At 37.4% G+C, this 13,868-nt stretch overlaps 1 protein-coding gene across 1 annotated transcript in view; it reads left to right on the top strand.

Moving 5' to 3' along the window:
- bbox1 (butyrobetaine (gamma), 2-oxoglutarate dioxygenase (gamma-butyrobetaine hydroxylase) 1) overlaps positions 1 to 13,868 on the top strand; it is a 133,373-nt gene that overhangs the window by 89,932 nt on the left and 29,573 nt on the right. Inside the window, exon 5 of the mRNA XM_052029352.1 lies at positions 10,821 to 10,926. Coding sequence (XP_051885312.1) covers positions 10,821 to 10,926 — 106 coding nt within the window. The remainder of the gene's footprint in view (positions 1 to 10,820; positions 10,927 to 13,868) is intronic.

Raw genomic sequence — 13,868 nt, 5'->3', positions numbered from 1 at the left:
CAGGCAAGCATTTTGAGCTCTCAAGGCTTGTCAATGATCCAACTACCCTAATTCAATGAATGCTGGCTAAATGTGCATTTGAACTTTGTAAACAAAGGGCAGAGTTCCAAATAATCATGCTGCCTGAAGCAAAATTCCAAGAGCATGAGTAACTGTGCCACTGGCTTTATGTGCAGATGTTTTGCAATGATACGTAATTTTGATGTACAGCTGGTATAAACATGGACACCTTTAATCCAGCCAAGGAGCACTTTGGTAATCTTCTTGAAGCATGATGGATTGGCCACAACCCTCCAATGATGTAAAGAATCAATTTTTGCCATGCAGCAGGTTTTTTTCTTGAATCTAGTGTTCTTTACTTGATCATATAGTCTTCAAAGACATTAGGTATTCTCTCTCTGGCCTACCAAATGAAAATACCATATCTGAGTACTGAGCAAACATAGATTTTGCAGAACACTGACATTGTTAAGATATACAGTCTTGCCTCCCTCTGCTTTTTCAGGTTTTCTCCATTGTTACCAAGTTTACTTCAGCATAGTTCAGATACATTAACCAGCTCTAAAAAGTGAATGAATATAATTGACAATAGGTTGATATTTTGTTATCACATTAGGGGAAAATAACAGCAGTTTTTGCAGATTCATTGTTTTCATTTTTTTTAAATTCTGAAATGGCCATTTGTCCTTGGAGGGTATGAAGATGAGAAAGAAAACATATAAAGAGGCAAAAGTTAGCAGTAGACATAAAAGCTGGGATAAGTTCAGAATCCAGCAAGGAGGACAAAAAAGGTAAAAGAATGAGGACAAACTAGAGAGGAACATAAAAATGGGCAATAAGAGTTTCTTTAAATATTATAAAAAGGAAGAGAGGTCCAAGTGAACATTGACCTGCAGAGACTGAGGTTGGGGAAACAGACACACAAGTCAGTGATAATAAACCTGATTCTGAGATATAGGGAACAAGGAAATGGAAGAGGAGTTAAACAGACATTTTGCATCAATCTTCTTGGTAGAAAATGCTATGAACGTCCCATTAATACTGAATGATGCCAGAGAGGAATTCAATCCCATCACCATTACGAGAGAATGAGTATGAGGTAAACTAGTGGGGCGAAAGGCTGATAAGTCCCCAGCCTAGATGCCTTGTATCTTGGGATCCTGAAAGTAGTGGCTAGTGGGACATTGGATAGATTGGTAATGATCTTTCAAAAGTCCTCAATTTCTGGAGATATGCCTAGGATTGGAAAACTGCTAATGTGACATCTCTATTCAAAAGAGGGAGGCAAAAATTGGGTAGCTATAGGCTAATTAGCCTAACATCTATTGTTGGAAAAATGTTAGTATCAATAATTAAAAAGTGATGGAAGTACATTTGGAAAATGCTAATCTAAACAAGTAAGGCTTCAAGATTTTTTTAGCCAGAGGGTGGTGAATTTGTGGAACTCCTTGCCACATACAGCAGTGGAGGCCAAATCAGTGGAGGTGTTCAAGGAGGAGATAGATAGATATCTAAATAGTCAGGATATCAAGGGATATGGGGATAAGGCCGGAAATTGGGATTAGAATAGGTTTTTTTTCCACCATTCCCCATTTCTCATTTCTTTTTTCCCTTTCCTTGGAGCAGACTCGATGGGCCGAATGGCCTGCTTCTGCTCCCTTGACTTGTGATCTTGTGAAGAAGGGGAAATCATATCTAACAAACTTATTAAAGTTTTTTTGAGGAAGTCTGGAGAAGATGGAGGGGAACAAGTAGGTATATTGTATTTGAATTTCAAGAACACTTTCAACAAGATCACTCACAAAAGGTTAAGTCACAAGAAATTAAAATTTAAAAAGTGCAAATGCTGGGAATGTGAAAAACGCAGGGAAGGCTAATGGAATGTTGGTCCTTATAAGGGGGCTGCAGTCTAAAAGTGGAAAAGTCTTACTGAAACTACATGGCACTGGTAAGACCATATCTGGAGTACTGTGAAAATCTTTAAGGAAAGACATTATTTCATTGGAGACCGTTCAGAGAAGCTTCAATAGGATGATCCCTGGTTTGGAGGGGTTGTCCTATGAGGAAAGATTAAACAGGTTGAAACTTTACACATTGGAGTTTAGAAGAATGAGGGGTGACTTTATTGAAACAACAGATTCTGATGGAAGTTTACCTTATCCTATCTTTGTGAAGCTTGTCATCCAAGGAAGTGTAGATTTGGCAGCCCTGCTCCATCCTGTTAATGGGAAGACATTTACCCTGAATTTCCTGAATTGGCAAACTTCTGCCCACTCATTGAACCTATTTGTATATCCTTCTGTAGACTCTGTGTCCTCACAATTTGTTTCTTACTACCTTTGTCAGCAAATTTGGCTCCAATAAACTTGGGACCTTCATCCAAGTCATTAATGTAGATTGTAAATATTATGTGCCTTACCATTGATTCCTGTGGCACCCAACTAGTTACTACTTTCCAACCTGAAAATGGCCCATTTATCCCACAATCTATTTTCTGTTAATTTAGCCAATTCTGTATCAAGGTTAATATATTACCCCCAATGCCATGAACTCTTACTTTGTGCAGAGCTACATGGATGGAACCATATTTTTAAAGACACATGTCATACCAAATTTACAATGAAATTAGCTTAACCTACAAGAAGATCTGAGAAGTCACATTACGTGAAAACACTGAAGCCATGCAGTAGATATATGTAATTTACAATACAGTAATTAATATTCTTATCTATATTGAGCATTGTAGACATCACTACAGTGATATCTTAATCAAGTTTCTATAATTTTATATTTCTTTCTTAATTGAAGCACTGACCTGGAAATTCTTGTTTGTGAGAAAAGGTAATCCAATTTAGGCTTTTGTTCTACAAAGATTCCTCAAAAAAAGGTACCACGCAGTGGAATTTCTATCCTTGTATTTATAATGACACTGAAGTAGACATTTTGGCATGTTGGGTTCATGCCAGCTTCCATGAGAGCAATCCCATTCCCCCTCTCTTTCTCCCTTTATTTACCCTGGCAACCTATTCTCTCTCTCACATGCCCATTGGCTCCAAATAAATCTGATTCTTTTTGTCATTAACATACACTAAGGGTAATTTACAGTAAGTAATTAACAAATCAGCATATCTTTGGGATTTTTGGAAAAAATAGCATCTGGAGAAAATGCATGTGACGGCATGTGAGGTCAGGATCAAATGCGTCTCTGGAGCTATGTGGCAGTAACAGTAACTGCTGTGCCACCATGCCACTTACTAAATTTTAATTAAATTGTCTGTCTCATATAAGATAATTTTGAAATATTTGAAATGACCATTATTTTCTGATAATTAGGTAGGAATTGCTGAACTGTGTGTCAAGACATTGGCATTTTCTGAACAGTTTCCACCATTTGCAAGCTCAGATGAAACTGTACATAATTATAAATTTGAAAACTGAGAGTCCAGTTTTGGAGGAAAGGGCAAATGCAGAGCCTTGGCCATTCATCAGATAGCACCAGCCTTTCATCACTTGCTGTAACCCACGGGCTTCCCTGGGGCTTTTTTTCCATTCAAAGTTCCAGTCAGCCAACTGCTCTCACAGTGCAGCAGTCTGTGTATTGTGTGAACAGGACAAGCATCTGTGTCTCCTTATCCAATCAGATGGATGGATGAATTGATTTAGAGCAGCATAACCTCTGATTTAAGAACTATCAGAATATGTTAAATTTCCATGTCAAATTAGATACAGAAACTGAAATAGAGAGGCATAGAAAGATTACGTTATAACATAGCGAATTAAGGAAAAAATTGAAGATATTGATTTTAAATCTCCAATAATAATTAGTAATTCAAGTCTTTTCCCCTTGTTTAAATTTAGTTTTCAGTGTCAGAATTGTGGTTGGCAGTAATTAAGACATCCCACCATTTAAAATATATTTCTATAGGAATGGATAACCCTCACGTTTTCTCATGAAGTTAGTCTGTACATGTCAATGAAGTACAGCAACCTCATACTGATCTGTTTTGAAGTGTGCATTTGTTACTAAGATAAGATAATTATGCAGCTTCTGGAGGGACAAGGTATATCTAGCCCCTGGAAGTTGCAATCTGATTTATACTTTAATAATACAGGGTGAGCTTTATTGCTATTTTTACTACAAAATCCAAAACATTTGATTAGAGGGGGAACTTATTAATACTGTGATGGAAAGTAGTGGTTTGTTCAGTTAAAAATGATTTTAGCTTAATAAAAGCTCAGGGAAATTGTAAAGAAATACGGAAAATGCAGCAATGAATTATCTAGTAACCTTGCAGGAGCAAATAAACAAAAAATGATGTCTTAGATTAGGCTGTTATAAGACATATTTATGAAAATAAGTAATTCTGTTCTATCTGCTTGTGGGGAAATAAAGCAGCAAATCTTACCACAGGCTACAGTATAAATGTATTTTTCTTTGGGACATCCTTCCTTATTGAAAGACATTAGATATATGCAAGTTTATTCTTTAACAGACGCATGTGTTGTCCCAAGTGTTCATCTATCTTGGAAGAAATTGCACTTGTATCTGATCCAGACCACAAGTGGGTGCAGTTGATATTGTGTTGCATTGCATTAAATACAACGAATTGAGAATCAACTCCAACAGAGGTAATGCACTCCAATCACTGAAATTACAGGTTAGCACCAGCGAAACCAACAATTCTTGAAGGGAAGTAAACAGATAAGCACTCTGTATCGAAGCAGGCTGTTTGTGACTCTTAAGGAGGGAAAATGGAAACATTGCTTATTTATTTGCCTCTTTCCCTGGACACCCAACATCTGCTATGCTCCTTTTCTGCCGTAGCCCCAGGTTCAAATTAGGGTTGAAAAATCTCCATGGATTCTTTCTACTCTGATCTAGAGATCATTCAAAATATTACTATACTACTCAATGTCCTGCAGCAGTAATGTAATTATTCACCACTGCTGTGACATATGCCACAATCTCATATTTTCAGACTTCAAACCCCTTTGATTTTCTGTTCCTTACACTACTTCATTGCTCTTCAGCTTTCCATTGGTTCTGCTAAACCCATTTATTAATTTGTCTTGCAAACAAGCCCTCTGTCATATACTAAGATTTGCAAACATTCAGCAATGAATGATCTGACGTGCTGTATATTGATGTAGTTGAATTCATGAGGTTTAGATTCCATTTTGAAGTTCGACTGACTAATCTATGCAAATTGGTCTGCATGATAACATTGAGAATCTTTTCTGTGATCAATTCAAGCTTATTTACCTAGAAATTCAAATGTACCCTAAAAGATGTATTAGTTGAGCACAGGAGTTGAGTGCTAACGACTCTTCAAATCATTGATCCTTCACTGAAAACTTCAGTTGGATCTTGAGCACAACAGACTGGGAGTTGCATTTTTGATACTGAGAGTGTGCTACTGAGTAAGTGGACCTATGCTGTGCCCAGGAGTGGAAGAGGCAAAGGCAACAGAGCCTGACATTTTGGAAGTTGAATGGATTTGAAGGAAACCTAGGAAGCTGGGGAATGAATAAAAGGATCAGGACCATCACCACTGATGTTATAGAAATATTATGGGGGAGGATTGGTGTTGAAACCAGGGATGGGGCCTCGAGACTGGGAGAATGAACATGAGGGTGGAGGTGGGAGAGGAAGGTTGGGAGGAGGACAAGGAGAAGCAATGGGAGGGAAATAGGGATCGTTATGAGCAAAATGGATGTGGATGGAGTTATGGGAGGATTGTGAAAATTGCGACGAGGATTAGGAGACTTGAAAATGGTCTAAACGTATTCATGCCAGTACTGAGATGTTAGACTGTTTCCATTGGAAATGATGGTGATGGAGATTGGGATGTCATCATAAGAGCATAACCATCGCTCTGATTCTATTATCAACACTATTCACACCTGTATAGTTTTCACTGTTTTTTAATTTCGCTCATTCATATCATCATGGATGTGACCCTCCACAGCCAGTTCTTAAAACAATTTGTTCAGTACAATCCATTTTAAACATTAAATATAGCCTCAGAAATAGATGAGAAACATAATATGAATCATTTTTATTTCTAAAAGAGAGCTTTTAGTTGTCTAGATTACAACCTGCTCTTTATAAACAATATCTTTTCTTGAGAGTTTTAAATGTTAGCAACACAAGTTAACATGAAAAAAGCAAAGTTCTTTAACAGATTAAAAATTTCTGGAACTTTCCTCCTCTTCCCTCTATGGATTTTCTTTGTTTAAATAAAATTTTATGAATGATGCTTGATGCATTCCAGACTGTACATCCAAAACTCCATGGAGAACTATTGAACTGCGGTCTTCATAATTTTATGCAAGAGAACGTTTTAAAAATGGTGATTACTGTTGCACTTTAGTTAAAGTGTTAATTAAGTGGATAGCAACAAAAACCTTTGTTTAAGGAAATAAAAAGAAATTGGCACAAGAATGCACCCTTTCCAGATTAGGACATAAAAAATGGAGCTTTATTGCATTATGCCACATTTACCAGCATTTTCTACTTGTGTAATACAGTAGATATGCCAAGGGTATAATGATTGGGGGAAAAAAGTATGATTTTGTATGATTGTACTGAATTTCAGGAAATGTGCTGATACTTTGATATAATTTAGAATTATGTATTAACTTGTTTAACTGCAGAAAGGACCTAACGGTCTCATTATTTGAAGCAGTTAATCATCATAGATTGTACAAGAGGCAGTCTCCCTCTGAATTCCTGATACAGATACAGTTTTGTTGTGGAGAATGAAATGACAACATTTTCACAAACTCAGGATATCCCAAAGCACTTCTGAGTCTTTAAAGTACTTTTGAATTGTGGTTTCTGTTATGATGCATAGCACTCAGTTCACTCACAGCAAGATGCACAATGAGATAAATGATCCAGTTATCTTTTTCTAATAATGGTAGTTGAATCATAATTGTTTGCTAGGACAATGGGTGAATTTATCTGGATTTCTTTGATGTTATCATGGAATCTTTAATTCCCACATAAATTGACAATTTAATTCACTGAATGTTGACATCTTTAACACCACAGTAGCCCCTCAGTAATAGGGCCCTGTCAGCTCAGATTATGCACTGAATTTTGGAATGGAGCCTGAAGTGTGACCTTCAGTCTCAGAAGTGAATCGTACCATTGAGCAATGGCAAATGCCCTTGCCAACAACAGCTGAAGGTCATGATTTATATATGGAGTCTCCCAAAAGAAATTGAATGAAAATGTTTCAATTTTAAAGATCAACTGATCTTTTTAAAAGAAGTACTCGTCAGAATTACCTAAAAGAAATGCAATTCCTCCTATGTATTTTAGTCTACTTGTAATTATTTGCATACAATTCAAATTAATTAGGACAGTTCAGAATTTTTGCAAAATTATAAACTGAACAATACTGCATTTAGTTTTCTGAAAATGTGAGTAATATTTATGGTTGATGCTGTTGGTAATTGTTTCTACTTGACCTTTGGTATCCTATCCTGTCTCACTGTTCCCAGCTTCTCACCATTTAAAAATACTTGGATTTCTCTTATGCAAAAACAAACGAAATAGAAGGCATAGATAAATTGTCCCATGGTCCTACCCCTTCACTGAATAAAATTATGGATAACCTTGTTTTCCTTCATTATTTCAACATCCAAAAATTGATCAATCTCAGTTTTCAACAAAGTCAATGACTGAGCATCTACAGCTCTCTGAGGTAGAGAATTTCAAAGAATTACAACTCTCTGCACAAAGAAATTTTCTCTTCCCCTCAATGCTAAATGGCCAACCCCTTATCCTGAGACTTTACCCCGCAGTTCCAGATTCCACAGCTAGAGAAAAAAGCCTCCGGTCATCCACACGTCAATCCCTCACAGGATCCCTTAACTCGTTCTTCTAAACTTAGTGAATCTAGGCCAGTCTACTAAAATACTTACCTTTGTGCCCATGGCAAATCAGAACAAATGGCTCTCTATTATGTTTTCAGAATCATTTCTTAAAAGTAGTAAATAATTGAGATCCCAACACAAATCCTTCAAAGATTACTAGTCACTTCCTTCCTATCAGAGTACATTAACCCTACTATTTACTACTGCTCAACTAAGTTATTAGTTTGTCTTCAGTTCAATAAAACTTCATTTTCGCTGTTAGTTTTTTAATGTAGAATTTTAGCAGATGCCTCTGAATATCCACAGACGTTCCACTATTTCTTAAGATACTTCATCAAAAAAAAGTAGATAAATTCAATGTGACCTCTTCTTTACTAGTCCATGTTGCCTCTAATCATCTCAAATTTCTCTGACTCCCAGTCACTCTGATTATGAATAAGCATAGAACATTTTAGTAAAAGTTAATAGCCGATGTGTTGACTGGAGTTCTACAACAGCCATACAGAACTCTGTTTAGACTACATCAGGAATATTGTGAGCAGTTCTGGGCACCACCCCTAAGGAAGGTTATATTAGACTTGGAGATTTATTATAATGAGTTCCCAAACTTCAAGGTTTAAATTATAACGAGAGATCACACAATCCAAAACAGGTGTCAAATCTGTCAAATATGAATGTCTCTGACATTAGAAGACATTCAAAAACTATTTTAAATAAAAAAACACAATTAAAAAACTAAAGAAAGAAAAATAAAAAAATAGACTTAAAACATAAGACTTTTAAGCAAAACAAACATTTTGCTGAACAATTAAATGTAAAAGTTGTCCCTTGCAGTCATTTCTCTCAATTGCAATGAATATACTTGCTGATTCTTTGCCATGTCTAACTTGCTACAGGTTCAACAGGCGAACTCCCCCAGCACAAGTGCTAGAAATAACTAAGTTCATGCCCCACCTTTGCACTTCAATTACTTGGAGACACTTTCCAAATGTGCCCCTTTGAGGGAGACTGATAGGATGGATAAAGGCAAAGAACTATTTCTGCCACCTGAGGAGTCTAAGACTAAGAACATAGAACAGTACAGCACAGAACAGGCCCTTCGGCCCACAATGTTGTGCTGACATAGCTAATCCTACCTACAGAATGCCCATATCCCTCCATTTTCCTCTCATTCATGTGCCCATCCAAACCCCTCTTAAAAGCCCCCAATGAATTTGCCTCCACCACCCTATCAGGCAACACATTCTAGGCATCTACCACTCTCTAAGTAAAAAACTTAACCCTCACGTCTGTTCTGAACCTACGCCCCCTCACCTTAAATCCATGCCCTCTGGTATTTGATCGCTCAATAATGGGAAAAAGATATTGCTTGTCCACCCTATTTATGCCCCTCATAATTTTATACACTTCCAACAGATCACCCCTCAGCCTCTGCTGCTCCAGAGAAAAGAGCCCAAGTTTGTCCAGCCTCTCCTGATAGCACATGCTCTCTAATCCAGGCAGCATCCTGGTAAACCTCCTCTGCACCCTCTCCAAAGCCTCGACATCCTTCCTATAGTGAGGTGACCAGAACTGCACGCAGTACTCTAAATGTGGCCTAACCAGAGTTCTATAGAGATGCATCATAATTTTTTGACTCCTATACTCAATACCTCGATTAATAAAAACAAGTATTCCATAGGCCTTTTTAACAGCCCTATCTACCTGTATAGCCACTTTCAATGAGCCATGGACTTGCACCCCAAGGTCTCTCTGCTCTTCAACACTTAAGGGTCTTGCCCTTAAGAGTGTACTGCCTCTTGACATTAGTTCCACCAAGGTGCAACACCTCACATTTATCTGGGTTAAACGCCATCTGCCATTTCTCTACCTACATCTGCAACTGATCTATATCACACTGTATCCATCACCAGTTTTCTGCACTATTCACAACTCCACCAATCTTGGTATCATCTGCAAACTTACTAACCCACCCGTCAACATACTCATCCAGGTCATTTATGTACATCACAAACAGGAGAGGTCCCAGTTCAGATCCCTGTGTAACACCACTACTCACAGGCCTCCAGCCCGAATAAGTCCCTTCAACCACCACCCTTTGTCTTCTATGGGCAATCCAGTTCTGGATCCACACAGCCAATTCTCCACTGACCCCATGCATCCAAACTTCCTTGATTAACCTATTATGTGGGACCTTGTCAAATGCCTTACTGAAGTCCATATAGATGACATCCATAGCTCTACCCTCATCAATCTCTCTCATCACCTTGTCAAACAACTCATCCAGGTTAGTAAGACACGACTTGCCCCACACAAAGCCATGCTGGCTTTCCCTAGTAAAGCCATTGGATTCCAGATGCTTGTATATCCTATTTCTAAGAATATTCTCCAGCAATTTCCCTACAACTGATGTGAGACTCACTTGGTCTATAGTTCCCTGGATTTTCCCTTGTTCCTTTCTTAAATAGAGGAACAACATTAGCCACTCACCAGTCCTCCAGCACCTCACCCGTGATTGACTAATCATTAGAGTCAGATCACGTAGGAGTGAAGTTGGGAAGCACATCAATATGAAGAGGATGATAGAAATTTGGAATTCTGTTCCAGAAATGGCAAATATAAACCTGAGATTGATACATTCTTGATAACCAAAGATACTCCAGGATACGGGTAGAAGGCAGGTATAGGGAGTTAGCTCAGAAAGCTGAGATCTCATTGAAGAAGGAACAGACTTCAGGGGCTTCATTAGTACACTCCTGTTCCATTCATTGCTGTATTTAATGGTTTACACAATGCCAATGTATTTCTCCCTTTAATCAAGTAGAACATTAAAACTAAGAAATTAGCATTATTTTGGTTAAATTAAGTAGCCATAGGTTTTGGCTCATTACTGCTTCTCCATATTTATGTACCTCTCCCTTTCTTTTTAAAAGGCATATCTGGCAAGTGGAGGATAAGGCTGATGCTAACAACGTAGCATATACATCTGGGGAATTGAGTCTGCATACTGATTACCCAGCACTGCACCATCCCCCTGGGGTAAGACTGCTTGGAATATTGCCCAAAACACTTTAATCTGCTTTCTGTAAAAAAAAAACAAAAAATGTGAAACGATGAAAAATACATGGTGGTTTGGATGCACACTTACTCTTTGACAGAGACGCTTGTATATTTGTATGCATTTGCTTTAAGGCAGCAGAAGGCTTTATATTAAAACATACAAAAATGTAATAAAAACAGTAAATGCTGGAAACACTCAGTAGGTCAGGCAGCCAATGTGAAAAAAGAACTGTGAACATCTCAGCTGAGACCCTTTTTTTATTAATTCTCAAAAATGATTGTAATAGTTTGAGAAAGTAATGTAACTTTGTCCTTCACTCTTTTTATCCAAAGGAGAATTTTATTTGAGTCTGTTCTTTCAGAAAAAAATTAAACAGAAATGCTCAGGAAATTGTTAAGTTCCAGGAAATCAGAAGGATCACAGATGAAAATCTTAGTACTGCAGCTGATAAAAGTCCAAGGTAGCAGGCCAGAATAATTTTAAAATTAATTGCACTAAAGAGAAAATGGAAAATAGGACCACCCAACAAAAGGTTATGTCAAATTCTCAGCATCTATTATCCAGTACTGACCTAGCCTATTTTCCATTATGCTTCAGTGGTGAGGGAAGTAATGTGCTTAAGTGATTAGCTTTATCCTCAGCAAAATGTAATCCTTTCATCCTCTCTAATTAGATTGAGGATTGGCAGCAAATTTTTAAAGAAGGGAGGAAATGAGAGAGAGGGAGAAATATTGAATGGTGAAAAATCATTTTCAAATCAGTTGTTAGCATATGATTCATGTATTCAACATGAAAATCTTATACACATCTTTATTGGGAAATGCTTTTTCTTCAGATATTCAGTTAAAGAGAAAGTTTTGTCTTCAATATGTTTGCAGTAAAATTATACAATATGTTCCAACTGCTACTTTGATACTTTTTAACTGAAGTTTGACTTCATCAAGGTTGATTGAAGAAGACCTGAATTTGCAATTTGGAAAAGAACTTTAATAACACTCATCTCTTTAAAGCACAGTGTAGCTCTGTAAACAAGCAACAAGCTTATTAAAGCTTATGGTATTACTGCATCTGATATCTCAGCAAAGATAATTATTTTAATAAACTTCTATTGTTTATTAGACATTGTAATTGATGGCATGGAAGGAGGCCATTTATCCTGTAGAGTATAAGGTTGCAGAAGAACAGCTAGTGAGACAGATCCCACACTTTGGTTCCCAGTCTACAGCCTTGTAGATTGTGGCACATTGTAGAGTACCAGGTTGAGCACTTAAAAGTAGTCTGGGTTCTTACAATACCCAGGCACCTGCTGCCCTTCTACTTCCAGGTAGTAGAAGTAGTGGGGTTGTTGAGGTGCTGTTGAAGTAGCCTCAGTGAATTACCGCCATGTACGTTATTGATAGTACACATTGTGGCCATGGTTTACTAGTGAGGATGATGCATCAATTTATCAGGCTGCCTTTTACCTGGATTTTGTTGGAATGGCATTCATCCAAGTGCCATTACACTCCTGTCTTGTGCCTTTATAATGGTGGAAAGGCTTTAAGGAGTTGAGAGGCAAGTCATCCACTTCAGGATACTTGTATTGTTGTGGTAGCCACAGGCACGTGGGAACACCATCCTCTGCAAGTTCTTCTCCAAGCCAGGCACAGAATGCCAGCAAATGTCAAAGAAATATGGTCATTGTCTGTCTTTTATTATCCCAAACCCAAATGTTGTTCATTATTTGAAATTTATGACCTAGATGTTTCTCTGAGTAGTTATAAATCAGATTATTATGTGCAATCATCTATGAAGATTCCCTTTTCAGACCATGTAATTGAAAGGAGGTCATGATGAAACAGATGAAGATGGTTGAACCTGGGTGACTGCCTTGAGGAACTTGTGTTGCAATGTCCTGGGACTGATTTTTTTTTCTTTCTTCCAGAAATCATTTTTCCAAATGCTAATGTCTTAATTAAGATGTATAATGCTCACCTCAGAAGTACCTCATGAGTAACCATAGAAAATTTAAAACACATGTCTGTGCCCATCAAAGAGAAGCTGTCCGGCCCAATCCCATCTTCCAGCATGAGGTACGCGCCGTACAATTAACAACTCGTCAAATATATATTCAAGTAATATTTAAACATGACGAGCATTATTGCCTCCAGATCCCTACCTCCCTCTGAGTGAAAGTGATTTTTCCTCATCTTCACTCTAAGCCTTTTACCAATTAATTTAAATTTATGATCCATCTGCAAAAGGAAATATGCCCTTCCAAATTACTTGATCTAAGCCCCTCATAAATTAATAGACCTCAATTAATTTTCCACTCAGTGCCTATGGTTCCAAAGAAAATAACTATCACTGATCCAACCTTTCCTCATAACTAAAATTTTCCAGTCTTGGCAATATCATCAAATCTTTTCTGCATTCCCTCTGGTGCAATTACATCTTTCTTGTAATGCGGTGACCAGAACCATATGCGGTACTCAAGCTGTGGTGTAACTAGTATTTTGTACAATTGTGGCATTACCTCCCTATCCTTGTATTTGATGCCTTAGCTAATCAAGGAAACCTTCTTATATTCCTTTTTACCGATCTTTTAACCCGTCCTGCTGTTTTTAAGAATCTCTGGTCAAACATTTCAAAGTCCCTTTGCTCCTTCACACCACTATTTATTGTGCATTTCCTTGCTTTGTTGCATTTCCTTACATATATTACTTTACTGGATTAAATTGATCCTTGTCTTCCTGCGGTCTAAAACTTTCCTCTTCACTGTTGACAACGTGGCCAATTTTTATATCATCTGCAAACTTCTTTATAATGCCCTCTATATTTAAATGTATATCTTTTAATATATATTACAAAAAGCAAGAGTTCATAGACTAACTAAATTAGCAACAGTCCTCCAGTCAGAGAAACACCTATCAACTATTAC

Source organism: Pristis pectinata, chromosome 14 (genome assembly GCF_009764475.1).
Source record: "Pristis pectinata isolate sPriPec2 chromosome 14, sPriPec2.1.pri, whole genome shotgun sequence".
NCBI lineage: Eukaryota > Metazoa > Chordata > Chondrichthyes > Rhinopristiformes > Pristidae > Pristis > Pristis pectinata.
This window is presented reverse-complemented; position numbering and strand designations above follow the sequence as displayed.